The sequence below is a fragment of the Aedes aegypti genome, chromosome 2, assembly GCF_002204515.2.
Source record: "Aedes aegypti strain LVP_AGWG chromosome 2, AaegL5.0 Primary Assembly, whole genome shotgun sequence".
NCBI lineage: Eukaryota > Metazoa > Arthropoda > Insecta > Diptera > Culicidae > Aedes > Aedes aegypti.
The window spans coordinates 264,218,279-264,235,646 of NC_035108.1; the positions used below are offsets into that span (position 1 = coordinate 264,218,279).

At 39.0% G+C, this 17,368-nt stretch overlaps 1 protein-coding gene and 1 long non-coding RNA gene across 5 annotated transcripts in view; both read right to left on the reverse strand.

Moving 5' to 3' along the window:
* Positions 1-17,368, reverse strand: part of LOC5570897 (laminin subunit alpha-1) — a 547,286-nt gene that overhangs the window by 244,119 nt on the left and 285,799 nt on the right. For all 4 annotated transcript variants that reach the window (XR_002500521.1, XM_021844981.1, XM_021844982.1 and 1 more), the window contains exons 7-11: positions 9,185-10,644; positions 709-777; positions 541-651; positions 292-472; positions 24-210 (exon numbers count right to left, since the gene is read on the reverse strand). Coding sequence is in view for 3 of the 4 variants with exons in the window: in XM_021844981.1 (XP_021700673.1) it covers positions 24-210; positions 292-472; positions 541-651; positions 709-777; positions 9,185-10,644 (2,008 nt within the window). In the remaining variant the exon portion in view is untranslated. The remainder of the gene's footprint in view (positions 1-23; positions 211-291; positions 473-540; positions 652-708; positions 778-9,184; positions 10,645-17,368) is intronic.
* LOC110676567 lies at positions 12,160-13,373 on the reverse strand. The gene is made up of 2 exons (XR_002500522.1): positions 12,776-13,373; positions 12,160-12,713 (listed from the first exon to the last, which is right to left on the reverse strand). It is a non-coding gene; the product is annotated as an uncharacterized LOC110676567 (long non-coding RNA).

Below are 17,368 nucleotides of genomic sequence, written 5' to 3' on the forward strand. Positions count from 1 at the left end.
CCCAGGCCTATCGCCGCACTTACCTTCGCAACCGTCCGGGAACTCCTCCGAAAGGCCAAAGAACTCCTCCTGGCACTGGTCGCACTTGATACCTTCGACGCCCAACTTGCACACACACTGACCACTGAGCTTATGGCAAACCCCATTTGCCGACCCATTCGCATGACACTCGCAAGCCGGACAATCAAGGTCCAGATTCCCGTAGCCACTCTGGAAAGGAATAAAGCAAAATCGGACCATTAATCAATACGGCTGGCTCCTCAGTCGACGCAGCAGTACGGTAATCCTTACATCACACTCGTCACACCTTCGTCCACCGTAGCGAGCTTTGCAGATGCACTGTCCCGTAATGACATCGCAGACATTCTCCAAAGCACCAATTTCTGAACAACTGCATGGTTCGCATCCCTCGTCGGGAAGCCCCCAGTAGCCACTTTTACAGCGCTCACAACGCCATCCCTCCGTGTTACCCCTGGGTGAATGATGATAGATAAGATTTTGAAAATTTTAATCACCGAAAAAAATAACAATCAAACTTACAAGCACTCGATGCACTCCCCAGTCCTTGCGTTACATGGACCACCGTGACAAGGACAAGGGAGACATTTACCACCCACTTCCATCGGATTTCCGTAATAACCGTCGTCACATCTGAAATGGTGCATGATTAATTATATCTCCCTACAAGGATTTGAAATCAACACTAACATTTCACAATGATCACCTGTGTAACCTTCGGGGCATTGCGTACAGATGTATTCCGTATTGTTTAGTAATCTGGTATGAACAAAAAGAAAGTAGAGAACTTTGAAATCGATAATTTGGTTTATTGGAAATTGGTTGAGTCTCGTTATTTCGGGTTGTGATATTGATGAAAGATCCAATCTTTTTTCGTCTACTCTCCAATACTACTTCCTAACTTGGAGAAAGTCTGCTTCTCAGCTAAGTGTTCTATGGGCACTTCCGCGGTCAGTATATAAGTCTTTTCATTGGCGCATATATTGAGCTGTTCGGTAACCCAATACGCATGGAATATAAAATAATTACCGTAATCCGGGGTAACATTGATCATTTTTTTGAATATTTCTTAAATATTTCGTTCGAAACTGTAAATATCGCTAATTTTATATTTTTAAAACAAGTACTGCCACCTATTGCTCGTGATTATGTACTGTATTTTGTTTTTCGAAAATTTTAAGCATGTTTAACAAAATGTTTTTGGCAATTTTTAGATTTAGCCAATATGGGGTAACATTGATCACCTATGTAAACAATGTTCGGTAATATTGAAAATGTCGTTACTTACTCATGGGCCCCGAAGCCGAATATGAAGGCCAACCGCTTACAAGTCATTTATTTTTTAAGGGACGATCCAAATATGACGCCCATCGTTTTTCGGGATTTCGAGACCCCCCTCCCCCCTCTGTCACGCTTTTTCCAATATCTAATGTATGCGCTGTCACACTTTCATAGAACCCCCCCCCCCCACAAATGATGGACGTCTTTTTTGGATGACCCATAAGTTATTTTAAAATTAAAACCACCTCGACCCACGGAATACGCCTAAAGGTAGGCAAATTCCTAAGGGAATTTTATATTGTTATCAGTAATTCGTTAATGTTGCCTAATTAAGCATACTTATGGAAGTTTTTTTTTTACTTCATCATTTATTTACAAGGCTCATGAGCCTTCAGGCATTACGGAGCCGTATTCTTTGAAATTTATTTTGACAATTTCATGTTTTCTTCTTAACTATAGTGTTAGCTTTGGGGAACCGTAATACTTGCTGTTTGGTCGAGGTTAGGGGTAACAATAATATACAGGAAGGCATAGGATAACGGGGCGTGACGTTAACAGTCAGCAGCGTGTAGTTTTTGCGTATTTTCTGCCGGACTAACGTAGAGAGGACTGAACAACCTGTAACAATACAAGAAAAAACAGATTTCGAGGAAACACGAGGTGGACGAGTGGAATAACAAGACGGGGGAATCAAACGGCAATTGCGGCTTGCTTAATGAAATCTCACACAAGCTTCATGTATTCCAAGTCAAGTTTACCCAACACATCTCTAATGTCCTCCTTTTCTGGTTTCCCTTGGGCCCTGAGGGATACATATAAATCAGATCTGGCAACACCGTATTCGGGGCAATCCCAAACCACATGATTGGCGTCTTGATAGCCTTCACCACAGCTGCAGCGATTGCTGTCTGAGAGCCCTATTCTATAGAAATTCGAGCCTAAAGAATAGTGGTTGGACATGAGGCGACACATTACTTTATTTAAGTCTCGACTTATGCCCAAACCCTTAAACCAAGGTTTCTTCGATACCTGCGGGAGAATAGAATGTAACCACCTGCCCATGCCTCCTGCATCCCATTTTTGTTGCCAACTGATCAAGGCGTGCTGACGAGCAATTGTAAAAAAAATCGCTGAAGGCGATTTGTCGGTCGTAAATATTGCCTTCCATAGCGCCCACCTTGGCGAGCGAGTCCGCTTTCTCATTGCCTGGAATTAAACAATGGGAAGGGATCCAGACCAAGGTGATAGTATATGATTGATTCGATAAAGCACTCAGAGAAGATCGTATTTCACTAACGAAATACGGAGAGTGCTTTACCGGCCTCATTGAACGAAAAGCCTCCATAGAACTGAGGCTATCTGTAAAAATGAAGTATTTATCAGAGGGAAGAGAGGCAATTCGCTCTAATGCGTAATGTATAGCCGCCAATTCTGCGACATATACGGAGCAAGGGCTTTGAAGTTTATGGACGACGCTATGAACCTCATTAAATACACCAAAACCAGTGGAATCATTTATTTTTGACCCGTCGGTGACCCTTTTTATCGCAACTGACATTGCCTAATTTGCTTGCAAACATTTTTGGTATGTGTTCCGAGCGAAGCAGATCTGGAATTCCACGGATATCTTGCTTCATGGACAGATCAAAAACTACAGTGTTATTGGAGAAGACTGGGAAACAACTACGATTGGAAACATTCGAAGAAGGGTTAACCTCCAGAGTCATGTCCGTGTAGTACAGAGTCATGAATCTTGTTTGAGGATTACGTTCGATTAGCTTTTCAAAATTCTCAATCACCAATGAATTTGACACTTCACAGCGGATGAGAAGCCTCAACGACAAGTCCGCGAAATGATCTGATAAAGGCAGTACTCCTGCTAATACCTCTAAACTCATAGTATGAGTCGAGCTTATGCAGCCTAGCGCAATCCGAATACAGCGATATTGGATACGCTGGAGTTTGATGATGTATGTTCTCGCGGCGGATTGAAAACAAAAACTACCATATTCGAGGACCGAGAGAATTGTTGTGCGATATAGCTCTATCAGATCTTCCGGATGGGTTTCCCACCACGTTCCAAATTTACGCATAAGGTTAACGCAATTCACGCAAAAATTTTCACTTTCATTAGCTTATGAATATAAAAAAGAGAAGCACCATTCATGATTTGGAAATGTTCCATCAATAAATGGCGATACGAACTTTTTACGAGATGAGTCCGATCAATGTTACCCCGCTGATCAATCATACACCGGATTACGGTAACTCATTACGCATGGTAAAGATGGATAAATTATGGATGAAATTATGAAAAAATTCTACGTGATCAGCTGGGACTAAAACCCAGGACTCTTGTATGCTATACGAGTGCTTTACCAACTAAGTTACGCAGCAATAATAACTCACTTATCCAATACAGTTGGTGTGGAAGCGGTCTGGGTATGATATTTATTCAAACATTTTCAACACTAAATAAATCTCACTTGCTCTGCGCGCATGTGTAGTACACATAAGAGGGATGGATATGGGTCATGAGAAGGGTCTGCATGATCCGTGGGAATTTGAATTCGAAACTTATAACCTTCTGAGTTATTGGGTCAACAAGTTGGTAAAGCACTTGTCTAGCATTCAAAAGTCCTGGATTTGAATCCCAGCTGATCACGTGGATTTTTTTCATAATTTCACCCATCAGGTATCAGGTATCAGAATTTGGGCTCAGGCGGCACGTTCCCCTACTAATGGGAGATTTGTGCCTCGCACGTCATAGCTGTTCATCACTTACCCGATGGGAAAAGGATTAGGAAAACAAGGAGAAATAAAAGGAAACATGTAAGGGATGATAAGATTCATAAAAACGGCCCTGAAAGGATGCTTGTAAGAAATGATGAACATTAAAATTCATTTTTGCACCCCCAGAGGGATATTGAAAATGATTTCTAAACAAAATCTCACACTCTAAGATGACGTTACAGAATCTACCACAGCAGAAGATGCTTTGTTCTTTAGAGTACAAGAACCTGTATTGTCTCAGAGAACACAACAAAAAATTATCTTAAAACCCGTATTTTACCAAAAAGTTTCGTCTTAATTATACAAAACAAAAACACTTTATCTACATTACTCTAATTTTTATCGCGGTGACTCATCAATTTTCTTATTTCAAACTCTTGTTATGATCATGCGAAACAAATTTGTTGAACATCGTTGATGGCTGTTTGTTCAAAGCAGTGCTAAACTTTCACACTATCTTGTATACTACTGAAAAATTTGATATTTCTTCTGTTGTTTATTGATTGTCTCCAGAACTTATCTATTTAAAGATTTGAAGCATTCTTAAATTTATGAATATTTATATATTTACAAAACATTTTTGATGTGTTTCATATTAAGGATTGTAAAGTTTGCAGAACATAATCGATGAAATTTTATTGAAAGATCTACAATTGTTAGGTATTAAATTGAACTACCACTGTATCTGAAATCTTACCCAGGCTGAAACATTTCAGCCTCGCACTTCTTTCTATTTTTCAGCTCCGTGAAGAATTCTCCAATCTGCTACAAAACGGAGATTTTCGTCTCCGTGTTCGAATTGCTCCCGGTTCTATCCGGACTTTCCTCTTAGCTGCTTAGGACACAATCGTCGGTGACCTTGAAGCAAATGTCTTTCGTTTCGATGTGTCCCTCATAGTGTAGAACCAACCTGCTACCAAGCGCAATATTTTATCAGCCATTACGCAATTATTCGACCCGCTTGCTATCATCGCTCTCGTTGTTGTGCAAGCAAAAAGACTGATGCAGCATTTGTGGTTACTGGCCTTAGATTGAGACGACGAGGTATTGCGTTTGTTCACGGCTATTGCTCTGCGGAACTGCACTGTTTAGCCGATGCGTCGGAAGTCGTCTATGGCGCATGCATTGCATATACATCCGCTATCGTTATTCAGTGGTTGAAAGCCTTAACCTACTGAACCCTTTCAGTGACGCCGATGGATTGATTTGCGTCGGTGGCCGATTGAGGCTGTCCAACGAATCTTTGAATGTGAAGTATCAGATTGTCATTCCTGTATTTCATCCCTTTAAGCAATTACTTTTGAATCACCACCATCGCAAGCTTACTTGCTTAATTCTTCATGGAGGAGTTACGATGACCTAGTCGGTCATTCGTGACGAGTTCTTGCCAGTTTATGGTCGAAGAGCAGTACGAAGAGCCATCCGAAAATGCTACAGGTGCAGCAGATCGAATCCTCAATCCATCCAGCAACCAATTGGCCAGCTATCCGTTGCCCGTGTTACCGCAAACGAAGCCTTTGCGTGCACCGCGGTGCACCGATGTTGATCACTGCGGTCCCGTTTTCCTCAAGCCAATTCACCGCGAGGCCGCTGCTCGCAAATCGTACATTTGCGTCTCCGTTTGTTTGAGTACAAAGGCAGTCCATTTGGAGTTGGTGAGTGACCTGAGTACGGCTGCATTCCTGATGGCACTTGACCGTTTCGTTTAGCGGCGAAACAAGCCGCAGCATTTGTACTCAGATAACGGTACGAATTTTATTGGGGCGAATTGCACGCTCTCTACACTATGCTTAAATCCGATTCCTACAACGATAAGATTGCAAAGTATCTCGGCGAAGACAACATCCAATGGCACATGATAGCTCCTCATGCTCATAACTTTGGTGGCCTCTGGGAAGCGGCAGTCAAGTTTGCCAAAACTCACCTCGTGCGTCAGCTTGACTCTGCTCTGATATCCTTTGAAGAACTGTCTACTGTGTTCATCAAAATTGAAGGGTGTATGAACTCTCGACCGCTGTTGCCGCTATCGAGTGACCCGAATGATCTAGGTGCTCTTACCCCAGCGCACTTTTTGGTGAAGAATATGATCCGCCCTCTCCCCAAGTCGACGTACGAGATGTGCCATTCAACCGTCTCTTCAGAAGTTTTCCCAACTTTTTTGGCATTGGTGGCAAAACGAATATTTAAAGCAGTGCCGTAAAAATTCAGCCGAATGATACCCGATCAGTGCGAAAACGAACGAAAACAAACTTCGCTAGCAAGAAGCCAATCTGACTTCGAGTGCGAATGCGACGAGAAAGAGAGTGGGTGCAACACAAAATTCAGTTTCGCCTAGAGGCACTGAAATTGAAAATTGAATATAAAAAATTACAAATGAATTTTATATTACTGGTGTAAAAAAACGACAATGTGATGCCTCCAGTTGATGAATCATGATTGTCTTTTAATAAAAAAATACAACTTTTGCAATTTGCGGATGTTTTGTGGGATATTCTGACGGAAATGATTTTTTTCACTAGTGAAATTGAATTTGAATGTCAGTAGTGGATGAGAATTAGTGTAGCAAAAGTAATTGAAAAACTGAATGCACGTTCTACCAGATTCGTGCATGTATTGTCAAACAAATATTCACACAAAGAAGAATTCAACGATGACGGAGCCTACTGAGGATCGGCGTTGTTGACTGTATATTGAAATATGCAGACACTGATTTGAAGCAGCTGAACTCACTTAACAGGACCAACCCGAAGGGCTACCAGTTAAACGTCGGAGACCTTGTTATCGTGAAAGATGAATGCTATCCTCCTGCCCCCGCTGGCCGTTGGCCCGCATCACTGAACTTCATCAAGACCGACATTCTCCCAACCGTTTGCCCTTCCACGATCCACTGTCGCTGAGGTTAATGAGAACCTGTATCGAGCGAACGGCCGCGTCGCACCCCATAAGAACCCGTTCCCGTCCTTGCTGTGACCCCCAAAACCTCAAAGGTCACTTGGCCACCCGTCCATTGCCCATCAACAATATATTCACAAATTACCTTAAAATACAAAAATATTCTTACGCGTATCTGTCAAACGATACAAACTCTAGCGGTGTTTTATTTATTTATAGGTATTCCACTAAACAGCTCGAATATTATTTTTTTATGAGAAAGTTTTAAACCATTAAATATAAGTCATTGCTAAAAATTATTAAAATAAAAAAAGATTCTTAGTTGGGAATAAATTATTTTGTGAAAATATTTTAATTCTTTGAACAAATAATTACCGATTTTTAACAACTACCGAATAGCTAAACATTACATATAATCTGCAATTGGATTAGATGGACAAATTGATGTGAAGATTTGCGAAAAAGTTACACGTCTTCTCAGTGAGAATCGAACTCACGACTCCCCGATCTCTTGTTGGGGCGCGTTAACCACTACGCCATGAGAGGACTCATGAACGCAGAAGTTAACCTGAATTCGATTTCAGCTCAATAATCACGTGGTCCTTTTTCGCAAAGTGCACCTCTTTCGGAAGAATGAGATGCCCATCCAAACACAACGCTTTCTGTATATATCCAATGCCTAGCCCGAGAGCGCATTGTTTTTTAGGTATAGGAATAGCACACTACACTAGCCAGCAACTGCGCTGGCTGAGGTTTCTATTGTGTGGGCTTCCAATGGGTCGCGACGTTCTCAAACGACCGGCTACGGAACATGAGTCCGTTGCTCGATAAATACTTGTTTTTAATTATTAAACGTGGTTTACGGCTAACCAGCCGAGTGGAAGTTTAACAACTACCGAGCAACGGACTCATGTTACGTAACCGGTCGTTTGAGAACGTCGCGACCCATTGGAAGCCCACACAATAGAAACCTCAGCCAGCGCAGTTGCTGGCTAGTGTAGTGTGCTATTCCTATACCTAAAAAACAATGCGCTCTCGGGCTAGGCATTGGATATATACAGAAAGCGTTGTGTTCGGATGGGCATCTCATTCTTCCGAAAGAGGTGCACTTTGCGAAAAAGGACCACGTGATTATTGAGCTGAAATCGAATTCAGGTTAACTTCTGCGTTCATGAGTCCTCTCATGGCGTAGTGGTTAACGCGCCCCAACTAGAGATCGGGGAGTCGTGAGTTCGATTTTCACTGAGAAGACGAGTAACTTTTTCGCAAATCTTCACATCAATTTGTCTATCTAATACAATTGCAGATTATATGTAATGTTTAGCTATTCGGTAGTTGTTAAACTTCCACTTGGCTGGTTAGCCGTAAACCACGTTTCATAATTAAAAACAACTACCGATTTTTATTTATGTTGTTTTTTTCCGTAAACATGAAAATTGTTTGAATTGACAAAAGCAATGCGTCATCACGATGAATATCAAACTAAAGTATGAAAAATATATTTTTTGTAATATTCACAATTTTGTGGAAATATTGAAGTGCTTTCGACAAAAACTCAAAAACATTTGTTGTGCAAGGTTGTTCACTGTAAATATGAGAATATTTATAAATTTTCAAATCCATCGGAAATACCGGTTATAATTTCAAGCTATAGATACAAATCAAACAATAAATTCCAATCATATTTCTACAACCGCACATGAATCTATAAATCCTAAATAAAGATAAACGAGAGTTGAATTAAGCGATCCACCTATTTTGGAGCACCGTCGTCCATGCAAGTAAATATCATTAGATGCGTTAATGTAGAAAAATTAAAAAAAAAATTGTGTGTGATCTACACACTCGAAATCCTTCAATATGAGAATAGTATAAATCCACAAATGGGAAGCAGGATTGTTGAAGGTATTTTATCTGTATTATTTACAACATTGTGAGAATGTTTAATGCTTTGTTGTTAATATGAAAAACAAAAAAAAAATCATGTTATGATAACTCCTTGCCACAATTATTGAATTGTAAAGCAAATCTAATATTTTCTGTAATCATACATAATAATGTATAAATATGATTTGTGAAAATACTGTCAATCTTTAAGTCATTACAAATTTCAATATAAACTATTTATTATAAGAAAAATCAGGAAAACAGAAAAGGGGATTGAAACGTTCTATTTTAAATAATATAATTTGAAACTTACTCAGTTCCTCCTTTGAGCAGGCAACTCGGCGAAAAGTTGTTGGTTTCCGCCTCCAACGGACATGCGCACTTCTTACAGTCGTTCGGATTGCCAAGCAAAGCATTGCCAAAATACCCCGGCAAACATCGTTCACAGGTGTCACCGAATGTATTATGATGACACAATCCGCATTCACCCGTTTCCAGATCGCAACTTTCCGCGTGTCCATTGCACATCGTACAAGGGATGCACTTTGCCACATTTTCGTGGGTGATTGTGTTTTCATAGATTCTCACATGTCCAAATGCGCATTGTTCACATGACAGGCCGGTATAGCCCGGAGGGCAATCACACTTTTCCACTAAACTTTCACTAACGGAAACTTCGGTTTCTGTGCTTCCTTCATGTAAGGTGGCAGCTTCCAAAACGCTTTCCACCTGATCGGTGTGGAAGGTTCCTCTCAGCAAGATACTTTCGACGTCCATAAGAACTGATAGGAATTGTGCCCTTGTCACTGGATCACCGTGATATTCAGTTCTTTTCAGTCGTGTAACTATGTCTCTTACACTTTTCGGCACATGATACCAATTGTCTTCTTTTAGAACTATCTCCAAAGTTGCGTTTGAAGGTCCAGTAAATGTTTCATCTCCGTATGCAATTTTCATTCCGTTTCTTCCACAAAGAACGATACTTGGACCGGTGGTTGGCTTGCCACTTGTATCGCCACGAACTATCACCCAAGACGTTTTGAAAACAAACTTATTTCCATAACTTTGCAATCGGTTCCCCAAATACCCCTTAGGGGTGGACCAATACACGGCTTCAGTTTCTGACAACTCAAACATTCCAATAACCATGAATCCCGTTTCGTTGTCTCTCGTGGGATAAACCATTCTTGACCTTGCCAAATCCGTAACACTCCAGCCTTCCAATGTACCATAGCTAGAACTGTTCACATCTGCACTCGAGCAAGTTTGTCCTATTCCTGAGCAAAAGCATTTCGAACAACCTTCAGGATTATCGGCTCTCAGTGAAAAGTATCCTGATACGCATCGACCACACCGTTCTCCTTCCACGTGCAACTTGCACTGACAATGTGACTCGCATTCACCTCCAGGCATTGTTCCTTTTATGTCACATAGGCATTTCGTACAGTTTTCTCCATGATAACCGGGAGCACACTCCATACATCTGGAACCCGTGAATCCTTCCTTACAAACGCATTCGCCACCAATCGGATTACATTCACCAGTAGATCCTTTTGCACTGCAACTACACGGCACACATGGTTCTTCTGCGTTTGGCATTCTCTCCGCGGGCCGGTAATAAAAAGGAATGCACTTTTCGCAGTTGATGCCAGTAGTGAATTTGGTGCAATTCATACAGACACCACCGCCACTGAGCTTCCCGCGTACATTCACGCTAAGTCCCTTCTCGTCCACATCCCGATCGTAATAACATTCCTTGGCATGTCCATTACACTGAAATGGAAATAAAATATTCGACAGTTAATATTTGTGTAGGTACCCGACGTCTGCTTTTGAGGATTCTCGAAAGTTCAATAGGGTTCGACATTTTCGACGATTTCAAGTTAATACCATGAATCGTCCACAAACCATATACTTTCGATCAACCTAATGAAATCTGTGAGAATGTTCTAGAAAGTGTAAAAAATGACAAGTTATTTTGTCACATTGCCAAATAAAACCGCACTCAGAAACACGGGTAGTCACAGAATGACTAAATTTTAGTAATTCATGAATATTTTCTATCTGCCTCTCTTTCATTCTGCAGAGAATTTTATTCCTGTTTGTCTATTCGCCTGGGTTGAGCATCGCTAAGCTTCAACCCAGTCGAAATTACAGTAAAAAATCACAGCAGAATGAAAGAGAGGCAGAAAGAAAATAGTCATTAATGCATTAACTTTAGTATTTTTGTGACAATTTTTATTTCTGATTGCGCATCACAGTCACATTGAGATTATACATGGTCCTCATAATTTAGTAGTTATGGAATTTTTCAGTCTATTAGCCTAATATGCGATATGATCTGTACAAAAGTCCAGCTTCAAATAAGTATTGTTGAGTTCTTGGTAATTCTCGGATATTTAATGTTTCTCCTATACTAACGGGAAAAACACTTATTTTCGACCTATAAGAATTCTGTGCCAATTTTCGGTTTTTCATACAAAGAAGGCCGAAATCGTATGAATAGGTCGAAAACTAATGCTGGGTCAAAAATTGGCGCTCTTCCCCTACACACTTGTTACTCCATTTACTCAATGCCTACTGTTCATGAAAATCGACACTTTGGCCGGATCCAGTGGGTTTCTTTTTATTGAAAAAGTTTCATTTCAAACAGACACTCTGTTCTGCTACAGATTTTATTTCAACTGTTACGTTTTTCTGGTTTTGTTTTGATTCTTAGCGTTTAATGTCTATCAATAGAACATGAGTGTTCTTGTCTTTGTATAATTTTCTCCTGTGCTACCTTCTATGTTCAATGTGAATACTATTTTAGCTCCGTTTCGACTAACTGTTATACTGTGAAATCAAAATTCAAATATAAAAATTATTTTTAATCTACAAGCTACTAAAAAATCAACACTTTGAATTGACATCAATCAAAATAGTTTTATTTAGATTTCCGAATTACAGATTTCTTTTCTTTCCGTTTGCTCTAAGCTGTTACGGACGTTGCTCTGAGCTGTCCTGACTATACTGAACAACAAAACTTCTATCTAACACAGCAGTGCTGACTGCTGATCGCGATGGGAGCTACCTATCACATACCGTCCTAATTCAGGGTGATTCAAAATTCACAACTAAATTATGTGCTCGCGTATTAAACATACCACCGCCTGAATTTTGTCTTTTTTTTATAAATGTAATATGGTACAATCATTGCTCTTACTATTGTTCCTTCTTTTGGCTATTTTTTCGTATTTCATAGTTGGCTGTCTCTCCTCTAATTGTTTATCATCTCACTGGTTCTTGTCTCATAAATTTCATAGTCTTGCATGCTTCATTGACTCTATTACAATCTTGTTTCTTCTTCTTTTTCTTCTATCTCTGTCTTGCTTCTTAATGTTTGTGCTTTTATGTTGTCACTTCTATTTTGCCCATTGTTGTCTGCTTCCTACTTGTTGTAACTTCGATTTCTTCTCCGTGTATGCTCCTACTTTGTTTTCTCTCGTGATTTTGTCTCGCCACATTTTCCTGCCTCTACCTCGTTGTCTTGTCTCGCTACTGCTTGTTTGTCTCTTCCTCGTTACTTAATCGCTGCGTTGTTGTCTTGCCTCACCACCTTTCTCTGTCTCAACCTCGTTGTCTTGTATCTGCCTCGTTGAATTGTCTCTTCATTAGTTCTCTGTCTTACTGCATGTTCTCTGTCTCACCACTTCTTCATTGTTTCTTCCTCATTGTTTTGTCTCGCCTCTTCACCTTGTATTGGTACTTCATCTTGTCTCGCCACCTTTCTTACTTCTTCTTCTGAACTCCTTTGAAAAAATAGAGTCGATTCCAGCGTCGCCATCGTCCGTTTTAGTGATCTGCAATTCCAACCCATTAGACATTGCTAAGTGCGATGATAGTGAAATTGGAAGCTAGATACTTATCTGTGACTCGAGGCCTTAGCCCCGGGTGGACGTGACATCGCCTTGTTGCTGGAACCACCTTATGCTGCTGTAGACTTCACCTTGTTGCTGTCAATGTCTGCTGCGACGAAGACGATGTTGATTGCCCATTGACTCTTGATGAGCCGGCCGCCATTCTGAGTGATGGGGCAGTCGTACCTCCTAGTCATCTTACTCGCCACCGGCGTTCGTTGACCAACTGCTTCACTACTTATCGCGATGGCTTTCAGTGTAATGGCGATATTTGATGCCTTTGCGCACAAACACTTTTTGATCACCCTAGTGAGTTGCACTCAAGACACGAGTGGAGTTGTACACTACGCGGCCTTTGTAGACTCGAATAATCGTCCCACCAGTTCTTAGCAGTCTGCTCTAATGCACCGGAATCACTTTCACGCTTTGATGTTGGATCCGCCTCGAAGGACCAAAAATGTACATGAAAATCAACACTTTGAATTGACAGCAATCAAAATAGTTTTATTTAGATTTCCGAATTACAGATTTTTTTTCTTTCCGTTTGCTCTAAGCTGTTACGGACGTTGCTCTGAGCTGTCCTGACTATACTGAACAACAAAACTTCTATATCTAACACAGCTGTGCTGACTGCTGATCGCGATGGGAGCTACCTATCACACACCGTCCTCTTTTAGGGTGATTCAAAATTCACAACTAAATTATGTGCTCGCGTATTAAAAACTTACTTTTCTCGTATGTTACAAATATGCAGTTGTGGGACAGTAAAGTCCTGTCCCAATTTTGGTACAGTGCCCGTTTGATTTTGGCAACATGCCAACAAGTTTCATGTTGCCTAAAACGAACCATATATATTGTATATGCATTTCTGTGTTGCCAAAATCGTACGGGCACTAGATTTAAACAAGCATGCTTTGAACTAATCTTATCTTAATCTCAGCGTATATGTTTTATGCAAAGATTCTATTCCATGATTGAATCTCCCTTATAACGCTCATAGGTAGTCAATGGCGTGAAGATAAAATGCTTCTCGTCTAGAATATTTAATGTTTTACCGTGAACGTACCATATTTGACGCGGGTCCAAATTTGACGCATTTTCTAATTATTATTTTTTCACAAATTAATTATAGTACCTACCTGGTCCTACTAGCGTTTGGAAATTGATCGCTTAATCTTCATATACATGTTTTTGAAGGATTCTAATCGAAAAAAGTTTATTTTTGATTGAAAACAGGCAAACAATAAAATTTATTTGAAAATGTATCCGAAAATTGCGAAATTCTTTTTCATTAATTAGTGAATGTACTAAATATTGTTTATCAATTTTCGTGAAAACATTGTACTGTTGTCAAAAGCAGTCAGTAATATTCTTTTATTTATTGACGTCGATTTTTTTCTGTTTCTAAAGGTTAAGACATATTTTTGTACTAGTTTTCGTCTCAAAATCTTGTGCGGCAAGTTGGACACACAATGTTCCTTATTGTTTGCTGGATAAAATGTTGGAACAAAATTGAAAAGAAATATTTATGGTGCTTGTGTTCAAAAAGTCCGTCCGCAGGACAACCCAGTGCTTCATGTAATTACATGTAAAGGTCCATCCATAAATTATGTAATGTTTAAGAGAGAAGAAATTCAGGAAAATGTTTCAAGGGAGCTTAACCCGTATAGGCCTGAGTGAAAGCAAAAATTCTTAAACACTCACTGCTCAGCAAATTATTAATGGATTCAAATGATTTTTTGTCAGTATACTGGCACACATCTCTAGTTCCTAGAAGTGAACAGAGAAATGCGGAAATATTCCTGTGGCCGGAGTTATTCCGGTGGATCACTGGGTCAGGTCGGGTGAGAAGGGAACTGTGCGTTTGTGCCCCTCGAGGTAAGCAAATTTCAAGTCACAGATAATTTCCGGAATCGGCTATAATGTGGCCACTACATGAAGGAATTTTAAGAAAATTGCATCAGTGTAAAACTTTTGAGAAACGATTGAATTGGATAACTATGAGTTTTGCATTTGATTAATCCTACAAATGACCATTTTCGGGTCCCGGGACGCCTCAAACTTACGATAAAGTGACCAATTTGTATCTAAACATCTGTGCCAAGCTTATGGGAATGCATTTAAGTGCACAATAATGTTTGATTTCTACTTTTAGAGAATTGAAACGGTTTAGTATCCAACAAATCTATAGCCGGTTCTACCGGGCATTATGTCCGAATGACCGCATGCGGTATATTTTGTACGGTGCAAAACCCTTCATTTATAATGTTAAATGTCAGATCTTACTGTTTTATGCAAATTACAATGAACGTCATTGCAAATAAATAAAGGTAAATTGGCATGTCCCAAAAATAGCCCTTTTTTACCCGACTTGACCCAGGGGCCCACCGGAATAACTCCGACCACAGGAATATTTCCGAGTGCCTCTGGCTACTTATAGAAACTAGATATGTGAGCCAGTGTACTGACAAATAATCATTTGAATCCGTTAAGAATTCACTGAGCGGTGAGGGTTTTAGAATTTTTGCTTTCACTCAGGCCTATACGGGTTAAAAAAAACACGTCAGGAAGTGATGTGCTATTTTGATGGTTGGTTTGGTAAAATTCCTACAATAGGGGCTGTCCATTATTCTTCTTCTTCTTCTTGGCATTAACGTCCTCACTGTGACAGAGCCTGCTTCTCAGCTTAGTGTTCAATGCGCACTTCCTCAGTTATTAACCCTCTAATACCCAACCCCGTCTTTAGACGGGGTACACTTTTCAATTTTGTGTATTTTTTGTAGCTCGGAAATCAAAATGATTTTATTTTTGGCTTAAACCTCGGCTCATAACACGCATATAAGAGAAGTTTTTTATGACTTTTGAAAATTTTTTGTATTTTTGAAAAATGTTTGAAAAATTGTATTTTTATATAACCTACAAATGCCTAGGGTTAATTTAACGTGTAATATAAAAAATCTATCTCGAATATTTTTCTACAATCAACCTATCATGGAAAAAGAGCCTGATGGTATTAAAATAATTTCAAACCTGTTTTTCCGTTAGTTACACGGAAAATAAAATATGCCCCAGAAAAAAATTAAAAAAAATATATTTTAAAAAGTACCGTAAAAATGTGATTTTTTATTATTGCCAAAAATCAGTAATCAGGAGAGGTTTCAAGAAAAAATGAAAAAGAATAGGGATGTTCAAAAATAATAATTATAAAAAACAAAAATAGAAATTCATAAATTTGCAAATAAAAATAAATCATTGCATAAAACGTGTTTAGAACGATTTTAGATAACGAAAAATTATATTTAGATTGAAAATAAAAATTTGGGTATTAGAGGGTTAACTGAGAAACAAGGGTAAAATCAACAGAAAAGTTAAAAATTTACATAAAAGAAATAAAGAAGTGCAGAGAAAAAACAAAATTTTCCATAAATAAAAAAAAATTGAGCAATAAATAGATTCAAAAGTGCAGTAGAATTGACTATAGTCTCACTTAAAAATATCGAATTTTACATTTAAAAACCTCAAAATGTCCCTATTTTCTTCACAAAAAGCAAGAAATAATTATAAATTTTCCACAAAAAAAGCCAAAATTTGCCATAAATAAATAATAATTCGCCCACAATAAATCAAAAATTTCCATTCAAAATATCAAAAAGAGCAATAGCAGTAAATGCAAAGTTGCAATAAACAAACCCAACTGAGCAATTCAAAATGACAATCAATACATCAATAGAAAATTCCAATATTTAAGTAAAACTTTCCATAAAAAAAAACGTAATTTTCCAATAATGAGTAATAATGTGTGTAATGGATTTCATAAATTTTCAGTCAAAAAAAAAAGCATTGTTTTCACAATTGGAGCTAATTAGTCGTCGTATGTAGATGTAGTAATTGCATTTTAGAGTTCGATAATTAATTAAGTAAGAATTTAGGGGAGGGGAGAGCGGGGAGATTGGCCGGGTTTGAAAAAATACTTCTTGCCATATAGAAAAAAAATAATGTTTCAAACAAAAAATCATACATGGAGGGGAGGCGAGGTTTCGAAAAATCACAAAAAAATATATTTAATACACCTCATCGTTAGGCGCTACAATTTTAATTATTTCGGAAAAGTTGAAATGAAACATGGAACATGGGATATCTAATCTTCCAATATTAGGAACACTTATGTCACTGCTTGGGTTATGTCCAACTACATTGATGGTAGAAGCTTATGCTCTCATGCCCCACCAGCCAGGGAACTGGTGTTTACAAACTAAGCATCATTTGTGGCAACACTTTATGCGGCATGATGGAGCTTTGCCGAGCGCGCTAAGTGTTGTTAGACCACTGACGTAGTTGCATGAAGTGGGTGGTGAGGTACAAAAGTAGCGTTACAGCATTCTTAACCATATTTGTAGTACTGAGACAACCCATTAGATCTAAAAATGAATAGGTTCATTTCATTCATAGATACTTTAAAAAGCGTTATGTTCGTACGCAAATAAAACAAAATATTTGGGAAAAAACTCATCAATCGTAGTATACACATTTCTGCAACTGCTGTGGGCAGTTACACCAAAGATGAAGGTGAATTTCCGTATTATGAGTCCGTTTTATGT